This window comes from Diplotaxodon limnothrissa, linkage group LG18 (genome assembly GCF_057381915.1).
Source record: "Diplotaxodon limnothrissa isolate DT_005_m linkage group LG18, D_limnothrissa_male_GT1.1, whole genome shotgun sequence".
In the NCBI taxonomy this organism is placed as follows: Eukaryota; Metazoa; Chordata; class Actinopteri; order Cichliformes; family Cichlidae; genus Diplotaxodon; species Diplotaxodon limnothrissa.
In genome coordinates this window covers 4673303-4695932 of record NC_140613.1, presented here as the reverse complement: position 1 = coordinate 4695932, position 22630 = coordinate 4673303, and the positions used below count along the sequence as shown (strand labels likewise).

Here is a 22630-nt window from a genome sequence, read left to right as displayed (position 1 = left end):
TCGATTTATTGATTAAAATCGATTCTAGTTTGGATAACATGATATCGATTCATTAAAATCCTGTTACCTGGTTCTTCCTGACCTTGTACTTTCTCCTCACATTCTCCTCTTTCCTCTCTCCCTCTTCGGACTGACAATCATATACAAATAGATTTTATTCGATTAGATGAAAAATTACATTCATATGAAAAAAAATACTATTAAGATCACTAACAAAAAGTCCTCTCAGTTTACTTTCAACCAAAAGGCAAATAACCAAACCACACGAACATCTAATAAAAGATAAATATTGAAACACTGAAGCACCCCCAAAAATGGGCTAAAATCACCCCTGATTGCCTTCATGTTTTTCTGTCTTTTATCCTCAATTACTTTGACACAAAGGCATCTGCTGTGACGCTTACACCTTTGATAAAGTCTCGCAAGTGTCAGCTTTCTTTTTATAGATATAAAGATATGGATATGTACTGATACGTGATCAGAATAATAATATTTCTAACTGAGGCAAAATTTCCCAGATTCAAATCGACTCAAATCAAATCGGAATCGAATCGATTCTAGAAATCAGTGACGATGTCCAGCCCTAATAATACTACAGATTTTCATGCCTTTAAAACAAGTTGCACTAACAAATGTAAGCTATAAATTTCACTAATTAGGGGATTCTACAACTTTGGACAGTTTGGGCCCTCTCTGTGACTCAGACTTCTCACCTGTGTGAAGTCGCATGTCTCTTCAACTGTAGGTTTAGACGAAATCTTTCCCCACATGTGCTACAGGAATATGGCTTCTCACCTGTGTGAATTGTTATGTGGGATTTCAACCTTGATTTAAAATGAAATCCTTTCCCACAAGTGCTACAGGAATATGGCATCTCACCTGTGTGAATTTGCATATGTCCCTTCAACTGTGTGTTTAGACGAAATCTTTCCCCATATGTGCTACAGGTATATGGGTTCTCACCTGTGTGAATTGTTATGTGGGATTTCAAACTTGATTTTAAATTAAATCTTTTCCCACAAGTGCTACAAGAATATTGTTTCTCACCTGTGTGAGTTTTGATGTGCCTAGCCAAGTCTGACATAAAACGAAATCTTTTCCTACAGGTGCCGCAAGAATGTGGTTTCCCACCTTTGTGAATTTGTATATGTTGATTCAAGTTTGGTTTAGAATTAAATTTTTTCCCATAGGTGCTACATAAATGTGCTGTCTTGGAATTTTGAACTGTCAGTCCTGATACAATTTGCGCTGACTTTATACTGTGTGAATTATCATCCTTTTTTTCGTCCTGATCTGTGTCAGTAGAGTTGTGAGAAAGGAGCTGGTCACTGCTTGGTCCTGGTTCACTGTGGTCACTTTCTTTACAGGCAGAAAATGTTCCGGTCTCCTGCTTTTGTACAAGCGGTTTTCCCTCTTGAGTGGTACTGAGTTTCTCCTGTTCCCCTTTAATCTGCGAAGGATCCTCCTGGTCCAGAGTGGAGTTGTTCTTCTGGTTACAGACCTGCTGATCTGTGAGCCCTCCCTCATCCTTACAGTCATGTTGTGGTAAATCTGAAGCAACAGATAAAAAAAAAAAAAAGAAGCAAAAAAAGACATACATTTGAGAAATTACAAGGTAACCATTAGCAGGTCTCCACATGGTAAGCATGTTGCACAGATATACCAATTACAGGCATGTTGGAGGGACAAGCTGTTTTGCAGAGGACACTCCTCTTATGATCAATTTAAGTTTGGAATTGTATATTCCAGAAAGCAGAATATAAAATCTGTTTAAATCATTTTTCCCATTCCATGCTGCAGAGAAAACATGTAATTCTTTAAACTGCCCAAGCAAAAAGAGAATCGATTGGGCGGAAATTTTAAATTGAAACAATTGTCTTCTTCCTTCCTTCTTCTCATAAATATTACTCTGTTGGAATTTGTGTGATATAGGGTGACTGTTGAGTCTTTGTTTTAATGTGCATGCGTCAGCTCAGTAAATATCTAAAACAGTTGAACTCTTTTCAAACTCTGGCGTTGAATGACAGATATCGCACATTAATTAATATAAACAGATCTACGATGAGAAAATAAAGACAATATACAGTGAGGAACATAAGTATTTGAACACTCTGCGCTTGTGCAAGTGGCTCCTCCCTGAGTCTGCCAGAGGTTTCTTTGCAAGTACTCCCACTTAGAAATCATGGAGGGGTCTGAAATTCACATTCAATTAAGGAAATCATTATTTCTAAAAAAAAAAAAAAAAAAAAAAAAAAAAAAAAAAAAAAAAAAAAAAATTGTTTGTATTGCACTGCTCCACATAATACATAGACACCCTCTAATCTTAAGATTAGGTTCTGGGGTGGCCTAGCCAGTCTCCTGACCTAAGTCCTCTGGAAGAACCTTTGGAGGGAGCTGAAACTGTGTTGCTCAGTGACAGCCCCACAAGCTGACAGATCTAGAGGAGATCTTTGTGGAGACCTGTACAAACCTGGTCAAGAACAACAGGAAGCCTTTGACCTCTGTAATTGCAAACAAAGGCTTCTGTACCAAAGATTAACACTGATTTTCTCAGGTGTTCAAAAACTTATGTGGATGGTATTGGAGCCATGGGTGGCTTCAAACGATCCACAATCATCCCTGTGACCAAGAACAACAAGCCCTCATGCCTGAATGGCTACTGGCCAGGCTCTTAAAAGTTTATTTTGTCGCCCAGACAGAGTAATATTAAAACTAAGTAGCTGCCACCATTGATGGAAACTGGATTTGGGTGGGCCACGCTACGAATTCTAGGATATGTTGGGCCACGAAGTATACACCCGACCCATCCTTCAAATCTGGGTAAAAGGAGGACACACTTGTCGGACGCATAGGAGTTTCTTGGACATTGGAGAGACCAAGCAACCGCTTCATAAATGCAGGGCACAAAAAAAGAAGAACCACCTTGATGGACAAGACTTAGCTGAGAGGCCAGAAATTTTGGCTCTTAAAACATGCGTCAGTTTCCTTATTGGAGTTGGTCCTTCGATTCTTCATGCACCTCTATAACATATCGCTGAGGTCAGATTAGGACTCAACATGAGTTATATTCAGTTTTGTATTAAGAAATCTACCTACAATTTGACAGTTTGACTACAATTTTGCATACCTATTCTGTTTAACTTTACTTCAGGGTTCCACATGATGCCTAGTTCCTGCCCAGTCCAGACGACGATGCCTTTGGTTTCCTGGTTACGTGCAAGCTGCTCTCCTTCCTGATTGGTGTACATTTCCTCCTGTTCCGGGTCTTCTTGGTTGAGACTGGTGTTCCTCTCCTGGCTACAGACCTGTGGGTCATCTAGATCCTCATTTTCCTTACAATTATGTTGCTGTGGGAGGTCTTGATGGAACAAATGACAACAAACATGAAAAAAGTTACACTGTGAGCATGTCTCTCAGATATGTGAGCGATGTTTAAGGTGCACAAATTTTTTAAATATTATCTCTCGTGCGGTTGGCAGCAAGGCAAAATGGCTGCGTAATTTCTGAGCTCCTCGGGGTCGAGCAAATTTCCCCTTAAATTCAAGTTCTTTTTACTACTTCTATGTTTAAAACAATGCAGGGGTGGGGACAAAGACAAAGAAAAGGAACAAGATACATGGACCAACTGAACAGTATTTTCCAGAAGAGAGAGAGAACACGCATGCGGATAAGGCTAACTCAGATAAAGAAAATGGCGAGGGGGCCAAACTCAAATCTTTGCAAGAGGGCATTAAAAATATCAGCCAACAAATCTTTGACCTCCGGACGGAGATGAAAGCTGACTTCAACGCATTCAAAGAAGATTTCAGGCGTGAGTTGAAAGAAGACCTGAATAAATTCAAAAAGACACAAACCAACAGCTAACGGCTAATAAGCTAGCAGTCCAAGAATACAGTGAGAAACTTGAGGAAGCCGAAACACGAGTGGCAAAAAGCTAGAAGACCTTCAGTCTAGATCGACAAGAAATAACCTGCGAATTTACGGAGTCCCAGAAGGAGAAGAGGGCAGCTCTGTAATAAGCTTTGGTGAAAATGTGATCAGAAGAGAGAGGCTAATACCTGATGGCACTGACCCTGAAAAATAGCCACAAAAAGTTGCGATGGATAAGCTTGGAAAATAGTTTTAAACCAGGACAATATGACAAGGCTTTCAAAGAGTGGACCAACAGGGGCCTGACTGCTTTCTGTTTAATTACCAAAAGGGACAAAGGTAGGAGCTTTCAAGAGCTTAAAGACATGTTTGAATTGAAAAACCAGGATTTGTTTCGATATCTACAACTTCGAGACTACTAAAATAAAGAGATAGCTGAGGCTGAGATGATTAACTCTTTTAATTGAAATGATGTGCAACGCCTACCAACAAAAAACAACAGAAATCTAAATTATACCTCAATTTGATGAAGAACCAAAGATTTATCTTCTGGTCTTGCTCTAAAAATCACTCATTCTGGAAAACAGTGGGTGATAAGGTTTTAGGTTACAAGGTTCCTGAGGACTGTACTACAGTATTTTTAGGAAATATTGATGATAAGGTTAAAAGAGAGGATTTATATTTAACTAAGATTCTTCTCACTGCAGCAAGAAAAGCCATTACCAGGCTGTGGCTTAAGCCTGAGACTTCCTTCACTGGACAAACATAATTCAAAATTTTTGTTTTTTATTAAACAAACAGAAGATGTTGAACCCGGTTTATATTTTACAGTGCTAAGAGAAAACATGTCTTCAGTGAGGTAGTATGCTAGACGGTAATACACGCCACGTGTCTTTGTCATGTCATCACCCAACGTTTTAATATGTAATCTGTATATTACAGTTTTACATACCTACTGTGGTCAGCTTTACTCCAGATTTCCACAACAAATCCACCTCTTCACCAGTCCACACATTAATGCCTTCAGCCTCCTGCTTCAGTTCAAGCTGCTCTCCTTCCTCACTGCTGCACATTTCCTTCTGTTCCTCTCTAGTCTGTGGAGGCTCTGGGTCCTGCTGGTGGAGACTGGAGCTCCTCTCCTGATCACAGACCTGCTGATCATCCAGACCTTCATCAACAAAGGGACACAAGAAAATGGTGACTAATGTGATGATAAGAAAGATCAAGAAAGATTAAAAGGGTCATCTATTGAGAATCAAGCTTATGGTTTCATGCATTGTTGCAAATGTTGCCACAGAAACAATCACTCATCTAGGATCTATTTTTTAGATGTGGCTGCCAGTGATTATTACACAATGTGAAAAAACAAAAGCAAACAAATGAACAGCAGCATGATCCCAATATGATAATGAAAGATTAAAGTGTTTAATGAAGGCAGGTACCACTCTCTGTAAATTATACAGATGTTTGTGCTGGAAAATGCTAACAGATAAGCAGTCTCTAAAATAGTCAGATCAGCCAGTGCAGCACAATCACGCACACCATGATCAAAGTGATCACCAGTATTGATCGCCAACACGAGCCGAAACGCTAGAGTATTTGAACACGTCTACCAAAGAAAGTTGCCGGTAAGTCTATTTACACAGATGAAACTTCATACACTTTACTGTGGTGTATTACTATTGTAGATCAATGCATTTATCCACACATTCCAAATGCTTCCAAAGCATTGGCAGGAATTGTCCACATGCCCACCATGTGGCCAACTCCTCAGTAAGGAAAATCGCTATCCGGTCTTTAAGTGATGACGTGATGAATCCTGCTTCCAGTTTTCCAGATTAACTGGCGTCGCAGATCAACTGGCTTTGGTCGAACAGATGTGTGGTAGACTTGCCTTTCAGGAGCCGCTACCGACAAAACAGCAAATAAACAGCAAATATTTAATCTGTGATATTTGTGAGGTTACCTCAAACACACTGTGTCAGCCTTGTTGCTCTTTAACAACAAAATGTTTAAAAATGTCGCGAGTTTACCTGGATATTCTCATGCAGGAGGCGATCGCGAAAACAGCAAACAATTAACACCACGCCGATGCTGCTCACGGGACAGCAAGAGTAAACGATCGGGAGAATCCTGTAGTTGTTATCGCTCCCCTCGTACGTTCTATTACTCCGATTTCAGAATCACAACTAAAGCGTGCAGTTTACTTTGTGTGCACTCAAATGGAGTCGAGTCAACTAGCTCCACCTGTGGCTAAGTGCCATAGCCTACAGCCAGATTAACTTGTGACAGACATCTGCACCTGGCTCCATCGCCACGTTTGAATTTGTTTCGTGCACAATACATTTGGAACTTTCTATTTTGTCTGTTTTTGTGTCTTGCAAATAAACCTTTAAAATACATGAAATTGTATCATGTATTTATTTTTAGCCTACATCAGTAGGAAATGCCAAATTATATACACAAAGTTACATAAATCACTACTCAATCATGATGATTTCAGTATTTCTTCCCATAACAAAGAAAGAAAGAAAGCACCCGCTGCTTGTTGCGAAGAGCGATACGCGCTTTCATGTCAAAAATCGTCATAAATAAGAAAAAGTCGCCAGATTTGTCGCTAGTCGCTTTTTAGAAAAACAGAGTCGCTAAAGGTAGTGATGTAACGTTCTGTATCGAGGCTTCAAAGCCTGTGTCGAGTAATGGAGGAGGCATTTCCGCGATGCGCGTATCGAGGCTTGCTTCATTTATGGGAGGAGCTGAAAATGATGACGTCCGAAGCCTCGCTGCCCGGCTGTACCACGTGACTGGTTCATGAAGTGGTTCGAACTTTGCCGCGAGATATGACAGCGATATAAACCCCTCAGACTTCATTCAAAATGTAGGTGTTTGATGGAGAGTTGCGGTTAGTGAGAGTTTGGAGACAGTTTGGAGGTTTATGAGAGTGAGGAGAGAAAGTCAGGAGAGAATGGAGCCAGCTAAGAAGAGGAGGATGTCCTCCCCTGTGTGGGAACATTGTGATTTTATTCCTCCCAACAAGGTATGTAAATTTCTACAGAAGATGTATTTTCATAATACTGATGGTGCAATACAATTTATGTTAAGCTGTCTTTACTTTTGTACAAGGTGAAGTGTTTGCTATGTGCCAGGGAGCTGGGATATAACAACAACACCTCATCCATGCATAGGCACTACAGAGCTTTGCATGAGAATAAGAGGAACACCGATTGTGGAGCAAGACCAGGTGAGCCATCAAATGCCATGATAATATAGCATGCAGTAATGTTACTAAATGATATAACAATATTATACAATTGTAATAAGTTACGTGTGTGATATTTATATTTGTGCTTTGTCTTTATTGTCTTTCCTCAGGAGAACAATCTCAAATAGATGAAGACCTGGTTAGCATGGTGATTGAGCCATTTAGCATTGTGGAGGACAAAGGATTTAAAAGATTTGTTAAATCATTAAATCCTAGATATGTTCTCCCCACTAAAAAAAGGCCATAAAAGCAGTGAAAATTTAGTTTTTACAGAATAAAATGTGAACAGGCAAGACTGTGTAGCTGTCCATACCTCAACGTTACAAAAGCACAACCACTGTTACAAAACACCCCAACCACACCTCACCTCACAGTAAATGATCATTTCCATTTTAAGCATTTCCAAATGATCATTTCCATACTGCCAGTATAAATATACACAGTATACTGTGTTAGGTATTTTAGTACCATGGGAGCATTTACTGGATATTGTTTTATAGTGACATTATGCAGGAAAACTCTGTCATTCAATAAGGCCCCTTTGTTTTAGTTATTTTTCTCTTTGACCCAAGAATTGATGTGTGAGAATCACAGGCTGGTACAAGGTTGAAATACCACAGAGATCACTCCCTCAGCTACATTAGTTTCTTAATCTTTTAGGAGACGCCTGTTGAAGGCCAGATAGTTTGTTTCAGATTTCACTAATGAAAGAACTCTTTGTTTTGTGCCTTGAAAATATGTCGCTGAGATAATCACAATTGTAGCTGAACTGATAAACTACACAAAGGATGCTTCTTCACCCAAGGGCAGGAAGACGCTCCCTTATCTTGGTCTGTACTGGTTTAAACTGATAATCTGCTGTCTCATGAATTTTACCCTCTATATAAACTGTTGTACTTGTGAATAAAGTTGAGTCGATTTGGGAAGACAATCTGAAGCAGTCTCTGTTTTCTTGTTCTCCCAAGCTGCTCCCGAGCTCGTACTAACACGCTGAATGGCATGCTTGAATGTTACTTGAGAATATATTTGACTGTGTTACAGATTAAGGGACAATCTCTGCTGATAGGTGAAGCTACAATCTCTGCTGATAGACGCCCACGCCTCGGAGGAAGCCGATCCACGGATTAGGCCCTGGAAGCCATTTCCTTCAATTTTGGTGTCAGAAGTGGGATCCTGACGAAGGTAGGCACGTGTCTTTTTATTTTATAAGACTTTGTTATGCCTTTCTCAGTGATCCACATAGAAACGGGATACGCTGACGAGGCCTTTCTCAGTGGCCCACATACAGTGGGGCAAAAAAGTATTTAGTCAGCCACCGATTGTGCAAGTTCCCCCACTTAAAATGATGACAGAGGTCAGTAATTTGCACCAGAGGTACACTTCAACTGTGAGAGACAGAATGTGAAAAAAAAAAATCCATGAATTCACATGGTAGGATTTGTAAAGAATTTATTCGTAAATCAGGGTGGAAAATAAGTATTTGGTCACCTCAAACAAGGAAAATCTCTGGCTCTCACAGACCGGTAACGTCTTCTGTAAGAAGCTTTTCTGTCCCCCACTCGTTACCTGTATGAATGGCACCTGTTTGAACTCATCATCTGTATAAAAGACACCTGTCCACAGCCTCAAACAGTCAGACTCCAAACTCCGCCATGGCCAAGACCAAAGAGCTTTCGAAGGACACCAGGAAAAGTATTGTAGACCTGCACCAGACTGGGAAGAGTGAATCTACAATAGGCAAGCAGCTTGGTGTGAAAAAATCAACTGTGGGAGCAATCATCAGAAAATGGAAGACATACAAGACCACTGATAATCTCCCTCGATCTGGGGCTCCACGCAAGATCTCATCCCGTGGGGTCAAAATGATCATGAGAACGGTGAGCAAAGATCCCAGAACCACACGGGGGGACCTGGTGAATGACCTGCAGAGAGCTGGGACCAAAGTAACAAAGGTCACCATCAGTAACACACTACAACGGCAGGGAATCAAATCCTGCAGTGCCAGACGTGTTCCCCTGCTGAAGCCAGTGCATGTCCAGGCCCGTCTGAAGTTTGCCAGAGAGCACATGGATGATACAGCAGAGGATTGGGAGAATGTCATGTGGTCAGATGAAACCAAAGTAGAACTTTTTGGTATAAACTCAACTCGTCGTGTTTGGAGGAAGAAGAATACTGAGTTGCATCCCAAGAACACCATACCTACTGTGAAGCATGGGGGTGGAAACATCATGCTATGGGGCTGTTTTTCTGCCAAGGGGACAGGACGACTGATCCGTGTTAAGGACAGAATGAATGGGGCCATGTATCGTGAGATTTTGAGCCAAAACCTCCTTCCATCAGTGAGAACTTTGAAGATGAAACGAGGCTGGGTCTTCCAACATGACAATGATCCAAAACACACCGCCCGGGCAACAAAGGAGTGGCTCCGTAAGAAGCATTTGAAAGTCCTGGAGTGGCCTAGCCAGTCTCCAGACCTCAACCCCATAGAAAATCTGTGGCGGGAGTTGAAAGTCCGTGTTGCTCGGCGACAGCCCCAAAACATCACTGCTCTCGAGAAGATCTGCATGGAGGAATGGGCCAAAATACCAGCTACTGTGTGTGCAAACCTGGTAAAGACCTATAGTAAACGTTTGACCTCTGTTATTGCCAACAAAGGTTATGTTACAAAGTATTGAGTTGTATTTTTGTTATTGACCAAATACTTATTTTCCACCCTGATTTACGAATAAATTCTTTAAAAATCCTACCATGTGGATTCATGGATTTTTTTTTTTCACATTCTGTCTCTCACAGTTGAAGTGTACCTCTGGTGCAAATTACTGACCTCTGTCATCATTTTAGGGGGGGGAACTTGCACAATCGGTGGCTGACTAAATACTTTTTTGCCCCACTGTAGTAACAAGTGGGATACACTGAGGAGCCTTCTTTAGTGGCCCACATAGAAACACAGGAAGTTGCCTGTTGTTTTGTAAATTAAAGCAGAAAGGACGCAGGAAGTTGCCTGTGGTCATAAAGCGAGAAGTTGCTCGTTAAAAAGTGAGAAGTTGCTCACCAAAAAGATAAAATTGCTAGCAAAAAAATCAAGTAACCTCAGGTGTGCCACAGCAAAAAAAAAAACTAACATAAATCCTTCAAGCGTCTAAATCCCTCTGGAAATCACTGACCATGGGTCAGAATAATTCAAAGACCTTAGACGGGTCCGATAAAAAAATCCTACAGCCTATGTTTCTGCATTACAGAGAAGTACCAGATACCACCACTTGGGTGGGCCTGATTATAGATATATATTATGTCAACGAATCCCAGGTGTGACTGAATCTCAGCTTATTGAAGAAGTAGAGGAACTAGACCCTAAAAATGACCAAGCAGCCAACACCACCTCGTTTTTGTGGATAAACGATGACAAGATCACAGCCTTTTTTCAAAATCTAAAGAAATTTCTGCTCACAATGTCTAGAGATAAAATTGATTTAAATGCAGTAACCATGTGCAAGCAAAAGCCAGATGAATCTATTCTAGTGTTTATGAAACGTTTCATGCACTGCTGGACTAATGAGGCATGCATGCCTGAAGGTGGAAATGATCAGATTTTCATAACAACATTCTTAAACAATATTCATCCAGAATGTTCACAACTATTGAAGCTGACTGCCACTGATAATCTCTATGACATGAAAATAAAGAACTTTATCACACTTGTCAAAACAAAAGCTGGTGCAGATCTTTTTCCCAACAGCACGAAGGCTAAAAGTGTTAAAATGATGTTGAATTTTGATGTTGAAGGCTCAGAGGAAAGTGAAAAAATGATGTATGCAGGGGCCCCGCCCCCTCAACAAGCGCAGCAGGGAGATCTCAGAAGGAGAGATAGGAGTGGAGACGTATGTTTTTACTGTGGAAAAATAGGACACTGGAGGAGGGAATGCAAATCAGCAGCACGTGGGTCTCAACCACAAAACACAGGACCAGCTCCTGCCACTAGGCGTCAGCAGAGCTCTTCCAGACAAGGTAACTGGCAACGCAGACAGGAATCACATCAAAATAATGGCCCCTTTGCACCTAGGCAGCAACCTTATAATCCACATTTTAATCCCCACCCATATGATAACGAAAGGCTGGACCGACAATAGGGAGGCCCAGGTGAGGATGAGGGACAGTGTGAAGCACTACACACGATGCTGCATTTGCAATTGTCCCGTAACACAGAAAGCTTGCCCATGTTAGATATAGAGATAGGTGAAAAGACTTATTCCTTTTTAGTTGACAGTGGAGCCACTAAAAGTTCACTGTCTGGAAAATTCTATAGTGGGCCTGTTTCCTCTGTGTGCATCAACACCATGGGAATAAACGGAACTGTAGTGCAATGCCCCAAAACTCATTCTCTAAAAACACGCTGGGGCCCAAAACCAGATGAAATTACATATCATCCATTCATAATTATTCCAAACTCGCCTGTGAATCTATTAGGCAGAGATTTAATGGCAAAAATGAACTTGTGTATTTCATTTAACACAAAGGGTGAAATGTTTGCAGATACTGATAACAGCTATGTTTTCTCTGCCCTATGCACCGACACCATGGAGAAGGAACAGCCTCTGTGTCAGCTGGACGCCTCAGCAGAGAATGAACTCAATATCCATCTGACTGGTACCCCACGTCACACACTGTGCCAAATACGTGTACAGACACCACTACCAGGTAACCCCATGCCTGGAAGCCACATATTTGTTTCTCTCACACTGTTCAACAACATGATAACTGCTCACACCAGTGAAGGCCAAACAGTGGTTTTGTCACATAACTCAGACGTGGGCTATGACATTACTGCACCATGTCGACACATAGATCTAACCTACCCCATACACTGTACTATCTCTGCTGTCACATTGCCAGCTGAATATCAGAACATGACATTATGGTCAAGAGGTGAGAATGATGTAGGATTTATTGACTGTACACCTTATCATGCTCAGCTGAAACACAACAAGCCGGTATATGTCAAGCAATATCCCATTTCCGCTGAAAAAGCCGCAGCCCTAGACATCATCATAGGAGATTTATTGACAGTTGGAGTAATAAAGCCCACAGTATCTCCATATAACACTCCTGTCAATCCTGTGCCAAAGCCTAACAAACCTGGCATATGGCGTTTCACACAAGACTTAAGGCAAATTAATGCAGTCATTATGCCTCTGCCACCTCTCGTCCCAGACGTTCCCAGCATACTGACATCTATTCCAGCAACAGCTACACATTTTACTGTGGTGGATTTGTGCTCCGCCTTTTTCTCAGTGCCTGTGCATGAGGACACACAGCCGATATTTGCTTTTACACATAGAGATAAGCAGTACACATGGACTCGCTTACCCCAAGGCATGGTAGACAGCCCTGCGGCTTTCTCAATGGTGGTACGTGCTACCCTGGACGGCTTCATTCCTCCAGAGGGCTGTACCCTGATACAGTACGTGGATGATCTCCTCCTCTGTGCTGAAAGTGAAAAACTATGTCAAACTGCCACACACATGCTACTCCAGCACCTCCAACAGACTGGCCACAAAGCATCAGCAAAGAAAATGCAGTACTGTCAGACTTCTGTTCAATATTTGGGATTTACACTGTCTCACGGACAACGTTCCATGACTACAGACAGGGTCAAAGCTGTGACCTCTGTCCCTAAGCCCACTACACAGAAGGAAATGCTGTCTTTCCTAGGCATGGTGAACTATTGCAGACAGTGGATACCAGACTGTTCTTTTCATGACCACATTCTGCGTGAATGCTGCAAAAAAGACAAGCCTCCTCGAATACTGTGGTCAACAGAAATGACTGCCTCTTTCAATGCATTAAAGGGAGCGCTGACCTCCGCCCCTTGTTTGGGTCTGCCTGACTACCACTTACCGTTCCACCTGTACGTCACAGAGAACGGCACAACCTGTGCAGGCGTACTGGCCCAAGAGCATGGCTGTGGCTACCGTCCAGTAGCCTTCTACTCAAAGGTGCTGCCTGCGGTAGTTCAGGGGATGCCGGCCTGCCTGAGAGCAGTAGCAGCTTGCTCTATCATGATAAGGGACTGCGAGAAGCTCACACTCTCACATGACACTATTCTACACACCAATCACCAGGTCACGACCATTCTAGCAAACATAACTACACAACATATGACCGCACAACGTCGCTCAAGTTATGAAGCTACACTGACTTCAACAGCAAATCTCACTATAAAAGCAAACAGCACACCCAATTCTCCAGCACACTTACTTATTCGTATGCTGTGTTCCTCTGACCGACAGGATGGTTCAGACGAGCCTGACGTTCATGATTGTATGACACGTATACAGGAATCCACAGAACCACGCCCAGACTTAGAGCAGACACCAATCCCAGACTCAGTCATTGTTTATGTGGACGGGTCCTGTTCAAAACCAAATGACAACTCATTTCTTTGTGGCTATTCGGTGGTGACATTGCCTGACATCATACTAGAGGCTCACTCATTACCATTTCACTCAGCACAAAAAGCAGAGCTCATGGCTTTAATACGCGCCTGTGAGCTACATGTGGATAAGCGGGTGACAATTTACACTGATAGCCGTTATGCATTCGGTGTGGTGCACGACTTTGGCACATTGTGGAGACAGAGAGGCTTCACATCTGCTGATGGAAAATCGATCGCTAATTCTGATCTTGTTCAAAGACTTTTGCAGGCTATACAGCTGCCATCGGCAATTGCAGTTGTTAAAACGAAGGGGCACAGCACGGCTGACACAGACGAAGCAGTGGGAAATGCTCTTGCAGACGTGATCGCGAAAGCAGCTGCTGCCTCACAGCAACCACCCAGAAAGGAAGTATTATCTCTGCCTTTACAGCTGCCACTTGTCACACTCCTAGACTATTTAGAAACAAATGTTGACCTAAAATTCATACAAGAGCAAGCCTCTGCCTCAGATTACACTTACTGGGAAAGTAATGATTGTACCTTAGATAACAGAGACGGCTTATACAAAAACCTTGGGGGTTTGATTGCCCTCCCATCTTCACTACTGCCAATCCTTGTCCGACATTTTCACGGTGTGAGTCATGTCGGACAAAGAGGGGTAATAGGAGCAATAAAATCAAGATTTGTAATTGAGAAAACATCACACGCAGTAAAAAGCATATTAGCAACCTGTCTAACATGTGCACTAGGGCTGCCACGATTAGTCGACTATTTAAATCGTCGACGACTGATTTAATAGTCGACGCATCGTTTGAAGCTTTGTAAGATCACAAAGGACGCAGGAATGAGTAGTAGGATTTAAGGGTGTAATAACGGACTGAAACAGAAGATGGCAGCACTGCATGTACAAGGATGCCAGCTGCCGTTAAACCCCGAAGAAGAAGAAGCTGTGTCCCAGAATTCATAGCGCAGCCCAGCGCAGTTGTCAACAATGGTGGCAGCTAGTTAGTTTTAACTTTACTCTTATTATTCTTTCTGGGTCACAAAATAAACGTTTAACATATTTTCAGGCAAGAATGTAGCTGTGTAAACCTCAAATATCTGCTCAGTTTATCAAGACACCACATATTTTCAAAAGCTCTCCGACGTTTTCGGAGACGTCTGTTACCCACTAGCTCGTTAGCTAGGCGGGGGCAAGGCTAACTAGAGCCGTGAGAACACCGGACTCCCGGCAAATCGTTTTCAAACCCACCACTGTCTTTCGCTACTCAGGTTAAACATGATATATAAGTCACTTAGATAACTTAAAATGTTATTGTTTGGCTTTCTTTAGTATTTTATTTGTTCCTGAGTAAATCGGTTTGGCTAAGATTAAAGTTATAGTTTTTGCACAGCTAAATAAACTTCAAGCAGACAGCTGATCATCAGAAGTTTGAGACGCTGGATAATATACTCCGGTGTCCTGTTATATTTTAGAAAGCAAGGAGTTTATTAAACTTCACCGAAACAATCTGCAAATTTCATTAAAAATTAATAAACTACCATCTTGTCTTTATTTTTAGTTAGCACAAACACTTCAAGCTGTAAGCTAATGATAGTTATATAAGACCAGATGCTGCTGGTGCAATAAGCTGTACGCTGTACGTCCAATGGATGATGATCTGATTAGTCGACTAATCGCAAAAATAATCGGTGACTAGTCGACTATCAAAATAATAGTTTGTGGCAGCCCTAATGTGCACGAACTAATGTAGGTAGCTCAAAAGCAAAACATCAGCATTTACCACAACCAGATTTCCCATTTCATACATTACAAATTGATTTTACACACATGCCAGCACAAGGAAGCATCAAGTACTTACTGGTAATAGTGGATCAATTTAGTAAATGGGTAGAAGCTTATCCAACATCAAAAGAAACTGCAGAAGTAGTCTGTCAAAAGTTGTGCAATGAAATAATACCCAGATTTGGAATACCTCACCAAATTAACAGTGATAGAGGACCTTCATTCACATCAGAAGTAATTCAAAAGTGTGCTAAAACTCTAGCAATAGACTGGAAATATCATGTGTCATACCATCCTCAGAGTTCAGGAGTTGTAGAAAGAATGAATAGGACCATAAATGGTAAATGGCCTGTATTTATATAGCGCTTTACTAGTCCCTAAGGACCCCAAAGCGCTTTACATATCCAGTCATCCACCCATTCACACACACATTCACACACTGGTAAAAAATCGCCTGACTAAAGCAATGATAGAAACAGGAATGACCTGGGTCAAACTACTTCCTCAAATCCTCTGCGAGATTAGAATGACTCCATCCGCAGCAACCAAATTATCTCCATTTGAAATAATCATGGGAAGACCGTTTCCAACACCATGGTCAGCCTCCAGAGGGGCACCGCTATTGGAAGGGGACATAGACACTGCATTGTCTGACTATGTTCATAACCTGGTAGAAACACTGAATAATAACTATCAGAAAGTTTGTCTCTCTCAGCCTCTCCCTTCCACAGATCCAACCCATCCGTGGAAACCAGGAGACGCGGTGTTGGTGAAGTCGCTAAAACCAAGGGCACTCGGGGAGGCCGCGTGTTCCAGCCCCCAGACTGTACTTGCAGTGACGAGAACCAGCATCCTAACAGACGGACAACCTCAGTGGATTCATGCCAGCAGGGTTAAGACCAGCCCCACCAAACCACCTAAGGCGTCGGATCAAGTAGATGACGACTCAGGCGAGCCAGCGCCCGGATTCAATACACCTACAGATGACGACTCAGGCGAGCCAGCGCCCGGATTCAATACACCTACACACACACAATCACTGATTAACACACAACGCCTGAAAGAGCCAAGACTCAGAAAGCCCTTTGATCCCCCACCTGAACAACAACAAGGTACTCGAACATCCAGCAGGAACAGAAAGCCTAGAGTACCACACAATGTCTAACCTGATAAAGATAGACTCATTCCATCCTGATAATGGAGAAAATGAAATGCCTATTGTCATCACACGACGCTTATACGGGGTCTCTCGAACCTGGGACCAGGCCAGGAGACGACTGAAGAACTGTGTTTTTTATATATTTAGGTTATTAATCATATCTACTGCATTAACCTTAGGATTTTTATTTACTATTTCGTATTGTAAACTGCAACCCTGTTCACATTTCTGCAAGCCACATTTTGCTGACAATACCTCATGCTCCACTTGGCAAGACACCCACCTAGTACACTCGTCACGTTCTCTAAAATCAGTAGAAAGCAACACAGACACCACCAATAAACCATCTTATGCACCCCCTAGAGCAGGAGCTAACGCCTGGTATGAAAATGCCAGAATAGCCGCTCGTGACTTAGGAAACAGTAACTGTTATGTCTGTTCAAAGGGTAATCCAGAACAGGTTGTAGTGGGATACCCAATTTCAGGTTTTCCCTTAACAAAGATGCTATTCAAAAATGATAAAAAGGGGCCCTTAACAGTAACCCTGATTGAAGCGGTGCGAGTAGAACTAAGTCCTTTAGATTGTTTATTCATATACACAGGACAAGTCTCTAGTAAGGATGTTAGCGTGATTGACGACTCTACCCACCCCTGCAACCCAATGAAGCGCCCCGAAGACCGCACTGAACCTCTTTCGCCCCCAACACAGGTGCGCCATCACCCAAATATCTTGATGACATGCATACACCGACCAAAACTTGAAAACATAAATTATGACACACAAAACTATACATTCTTTTCTGACTCTCCAGGAGCACGCTGTAACGAAACATGGCTAGCAGCGAGTGTTGACAGGACACAATATAGACATATGTCTTTTTATATATATGCATATATAAGTACGCATTCAGATAACTCAACAATCCTGCATTCGCCCAACACACTAAACGACTCGTACTGGGGAGGCATATTAAAAGGCTTTACAGCTTCGCGCCTGACCAGACCAATCCCACATGCTTATTGGATGTGCAATAATACTCTTAGATTAGCTCTACCTGTTAATTGGACCGGTACCTGTGGTCTAGTAACTTTAGCTCAAGAACTACTGATACAACAAACCTCGGATCTGCCTGTATCCAGCAGACGTACGAAACGCTCCGCTTAATCACATAACGTTTACATAGATGCTATAAGAGTTCCACGCGGGATACCAAATGAATTAAAGGCACAAGGAGAAATATCAGCAGGGTTTGCCTCAATACTACCGTGGATACAGGTAAACAAAAATGTAGCCTGGATCAATTATGTTTATTACCATCAGCAAAGACATACCAATCTGACCAATACGGCCCTTAAAGCCCTAGGAGAACAGATGTCTGCTACCTCCTTAATGACCATGCAAAATAGAATGGCCTTAGATATGCTGTTAGCTGAGAAAGGAGGTGTTTGTGCTATGTTTGAAGATGTATGCTGTACTTTCATTCCCAAAAATACCGCCCCTGACGGTTCATTCACACAAGCTATGAATAAACTTGAAGCATTGCAGATAGAACTAAGAGCCAATACAGGTCACGGTCAGTGGCTAGACAAGTGGATGCAGGACACGTTTGGAAAATGGAACGAACTAATTGTAGCCTTTCTAACAGTTGTAGCATGTATTATTTTGTTTTTGATGATTATTGCCTGTTGTGTGATACCCTGTGTACGCTCAATGATAACCCATATAGCTACCAGTACAGCTACTTCAATGTATTTGCAATTAGCACAAATTGATCCTGAGGATGTGCCAGATGTTACCAATGATGTTCCTGATGTGTATATTGAACATTAGGTTGTGAACTATTACATTTTATGATTTGCTTTTTATATTATGTTATTACATTTGTGATTTTTCCTTTCTATTTGAGTTATTATTTTAAAAAATAATAAAAGAGTGGAACTGTTAGGTATTTTAGTACCATGGGAGCATTTACTGGATATTGTTTTATAGTGACATTATGCAGGAAAACTCTGTCATTCAATAAGGCCCCTTTGTTTTAGTTATTTTTCTCTTTGACCCAAGAATTGATGTGTGAGAATCACAGGCTGGTACAAGGTTGAAATACCACAGAGATCACTCCCTCAGCTACATTAGTTTCTTAATCTTTTAGGAGACCAGGGGCGGAGCGTGGGGGAGGCTTACTGGGCTTAAGCCCGGGTTGTTTTGTCAGAAGTCCGGGGTATTTTGGAGTGTAATTTTTTCATAGTTAGATGTCTGGCTGACAACTGTATAAAACAAAAAGTACACACAATATTCGAAGCACATAGTGCACACTGTGGGAATTTACGACTGTGCGTGAATCCCCCCTGATATTGGTATGATCCGAGCTCAGGCACTAAGCGACTGAGCGAGGGGGCGGGGCAGCTGCTACCTGTGTGCGCTGTTGGAGAAACGGAGCCAGCCATACTAAGGAGAGCTTAAGTTCGACCAGGTACCAAAGCAAATCATTCGTACCGTACAAATAATGTAAATATGACGGTGCATCACGAAAGATTGATATCAAACTGATCACTTGACCAATATTACGTTACTTGCTCTTCAAGTGAATCAACAAATGGCGAAATGAAAAGCCGAACAAATGCTATTTTTTTTAGAGAGTCTTAGCTTACGTGTGTTTATTTCATATTTTCAGTTCTTACCCTCCCCGACTAAATCGGTTTCAGTTATGTACTGAAATATAAGAATGGACATTAGAGGCTTCTTTCAAAGAAAAAACTCAGGTAAATGTTATCTTATATATTATGCTTTGTATGTTGTTCAGTATATTTCTATGCAAAACAAGAGGGATTTCAGTACAAAGCAGGATATTCACATTTGTAACCAGATATTTACATACACTTTAGGGAGAAAACATTTTTACTGTACAACATCAATTTAGAGTAAACTTTTGTTTTAGAAAAATATTGAAATATCTTTTGAATTAGTTAAATGTCAGAATAAAGAGAGACAGAGCTGTCTATTTTTTTTATCACTTTGATCAAAATTAGGAGTACATGTACACTAAGTTTATTGTTAATTAATAAGAAAACTCCAGACGATTCCATTCTGAGCTGAAGAAGCTTCTGATAGGTTAGTAGAGTCCATGTGAGCAAATTGGTGGCACAGCTGTGGATGCATACAAGGCAAAACACAGAGCCTGTTTCTGTGACATGGGAACATCAAGAGATGTCAACCAAAACACCAGGAAAAGAACTGTGGAGCTCCATAAGTGTGGCTCAAGTTTGAATACAATTTGGTGCCATTTAAAATTAAGAAATACAGATAGTTTCTCACTTTACTCTTAAAGTTAATAAATATGTTTTTTATATTTATCAATCTAAAAAAATAAACATTTAGTCTGATTTGATGTTACAATTTAAAAAGTGTTTGTGTTTTGATCTGAAGAGTACATAAATATCTGGTTTCAACTGTATATTTGATGATTGTCAGCACAAAGAGGGAGAGAGAGGAACAGAGAGGGAGAGAGAGGAACAGAGAGGGAGAGAGAGGAACAGACAGGGAGAGAGAGGAACAGACAGGGAGAGAGAGGAGAATGAGGACAGAACAGAGATGAACAAGAGCAGGTGAGACAGACATGTTAGTCAAATGGTTATTTACCAAAAGTATCACCGTATCACAGGTCCTCATGTATCTCGTACCTAGTGTTTCTTTTTAGGTTTGCTATTTTTCAAATTCTACATTTATTAAGCTTGAACATTTATTAGGCTTGTTTGCACAACAAGGCTAAATAATTATATAAACTTTTCTCAATCTAAATATTGTACTTTGGTCGAATTAAAAAAATAAGTGTAGTGCAGGTCTATGATGATTTTTAGTGCTATCATCTAGTTCTGATTCTGGTTCTGTCTTGGTTAAATCCTAAGTAGTGATGAGTTTGAACTGTTGTAGTCCTGTTTTAATTCCGGACCAGTTCTGGGTCTGGTTGAATTGGGGTTTAGTCCCTGTGTCTTGATACAGCCCCGACTTTGTTCTGCCTTGCTGCTTAATTAAAAAACTAGTTTAAGGTGTCCTGCATGTGTGATATATATTTTTCCCTATATGAAGTCATTCTTTTTTGAACAAAACTCAAAACAGAGCCTATTAATCTTTCAGTCATTTCTACACCCCCCCCCAAAACAAAAACACATGCATACTACCCTTTAGGGCTAAGCCCCGGGTGTTTCAAATGTCTGGCTCCGCCTCTGTAGGAGACGCCTGTTGAAGGCCAGATGGTTTGTTTCAGATTTCACTAATGAAAGAACTCTTTGTTTTGTGCCTTGAAAATATGTCGCTGAGATAATCACAATTGTAGCTGAACTGATAAACTACACAAAGGATGCTTCTTCACCCAAGGGCAGGAAGACGCTCCCTTATCTTGGTCTGTACTGGTTTAAACTGATAATGTGCTGTCTCATGAATTTTACCCTCTATATAAACTGTTGTACTTGTGAATAAAGTTGAGTCGATTTGGGAAGACAATCTGAAGCAGTCTCTGTTTTCTTGTTCTCCCAAGCTGCTCCCGAGCTCGTACTAACACGCTGAATGGCATGCTTGAATGTTACTTGAGAATATATTTGACTGTGTTACAGATTAAGGGACAATCTCTGCTGATAGGTGAAGCTACAATCTCTGCTGATAGACGCCCACGCCTCGGAGGAAGCCGATCCACGGATTAGACCCTGGAAGCCGTTTCCTTCATACTGCATCACTACAATATACATGTTTTACACACTCCTTTTGTTGTTGACATTTAAGGCCACACTCTTCAAATTCATGCCAACTCATATTTTTACATTCAGTATATGTCCTACTAGAGCAAATGAAGTTTCAAGAAGCTTAGCGCTGGGGTGAATCAATTGGATGAAAAGCTTCAGTGCTTCATCTGCCCATCTCTAGCTAAAGGGGTCTGAAAACTCGCCAAATATAGCGACAAAGTCGCTAAGTTGGTGCTGATGCCCACGTGAATCACACAATGATCCCGCAACCGCAACAAGTTTACATACCTGTATTGTGTGACTTTATCCCGGGTCTGATATTCAGCGGTCTTAGCTGACTGATCTCTTCCTCATACCGGACGATCGTTTTTGCAAACTCTGAGAAGATTTCTTCTGCAGCAGTAGTTAATCTCTCCTGGATAACCTCTCTCAGATGCTGAACTGTAGACATTGCTACAACAACCGATACCATCCAACTAAAGTCTTGAAACTTCTTTCTTTCTTTCTTTCTTTCTTTCTTACAGTTGTATTGGCGGTTGGCAAACAATTGAAAGGTGCATTACCGCCACCAACTGGTATGGAGTATGGTCTGGAACGACGCTCAAAAAATTAAAAATAAATAAATAAATAAATAAATAAATAAATAAATAAATAAATTACCTTAAGTAGTTTATACACATTTCTCCTGTCAGAGTAATTCCACCACAAATTCAAGTAGGTATGACAGTATGCTTGTAGCTCATATTTGTAAAGCCAGGACGGTTTGCCACTTCATTTTACACATTAAAGAATAGAATAGAATAGAATTCAACTTTATTGTCATTGCACATGCACAGGTACAGGGCAACGAAATGCAGTTTGCATCCATCCAGAAGTGCTTTAGTGATATAGATATATTACAATATATATTAGCAATAATATAGATATGTGAGTATATTACAGAAATGGGTCTATTATGGTATGTTATAATGTACACGGTATGAAGTATGTTGTAAATATTCTATAACTATAAGTATGTACAGGCTGTAGTGAGTACAAGCTATGTACAGGCTATGAACAGGATATAAATATGAAAAACTATACAGAATATGAAATAAATAACTTTACAGAATCTGAGATATACAGCTATACAGAAATGGGAACTATGCAAGTTGTAAACAGTTGTAGGATTAAAGATTATTGAATGTACAGAATGATTATTTACACAGAGCTATACAGTAGTGCAGTTAAGATAAGTGAGGGTGTTTGCATTTTAACTGTAAATGTGGAAAATGTCAAGGCTAGCAGAATCCAACTTGGCACACAGCTGTCATTTCATAGTAATAGCATCGTCCCTCTATTCACTGAAGCATCACTTTTCATATAAATTCATACAGAATCTTCTTG

General features: G+C 41.1%; 1 protein-coding gene across 1 annotated transcript; it reads right to left on the bottom strand.

Moving 5' to 3' along the window:
• Nucleotides 1-664: 664 nt before the first annotated feature.
• LOC146612911 (uncharacterized) lies at nt 665-21716 on the bottom strand. Its single transcript, XM_085378379.1, has 4 exons — nt 21533-21716; nt 4823-5038; nt 3128-3358; nt 665-1551 (listed from the first exon to the last, which is right to left on the bottom strand). Exons 1-4 carry the CDS (start codon nt 21714-21716, stop codon nt 710-712), a joined length of 1473 nt encoding a protein of 490 aa, XP_085234505.1. The 3' UTR covers nt 665-709.
• Nucleotides 21717-22630: the final 914 nt, after the last annotated feature.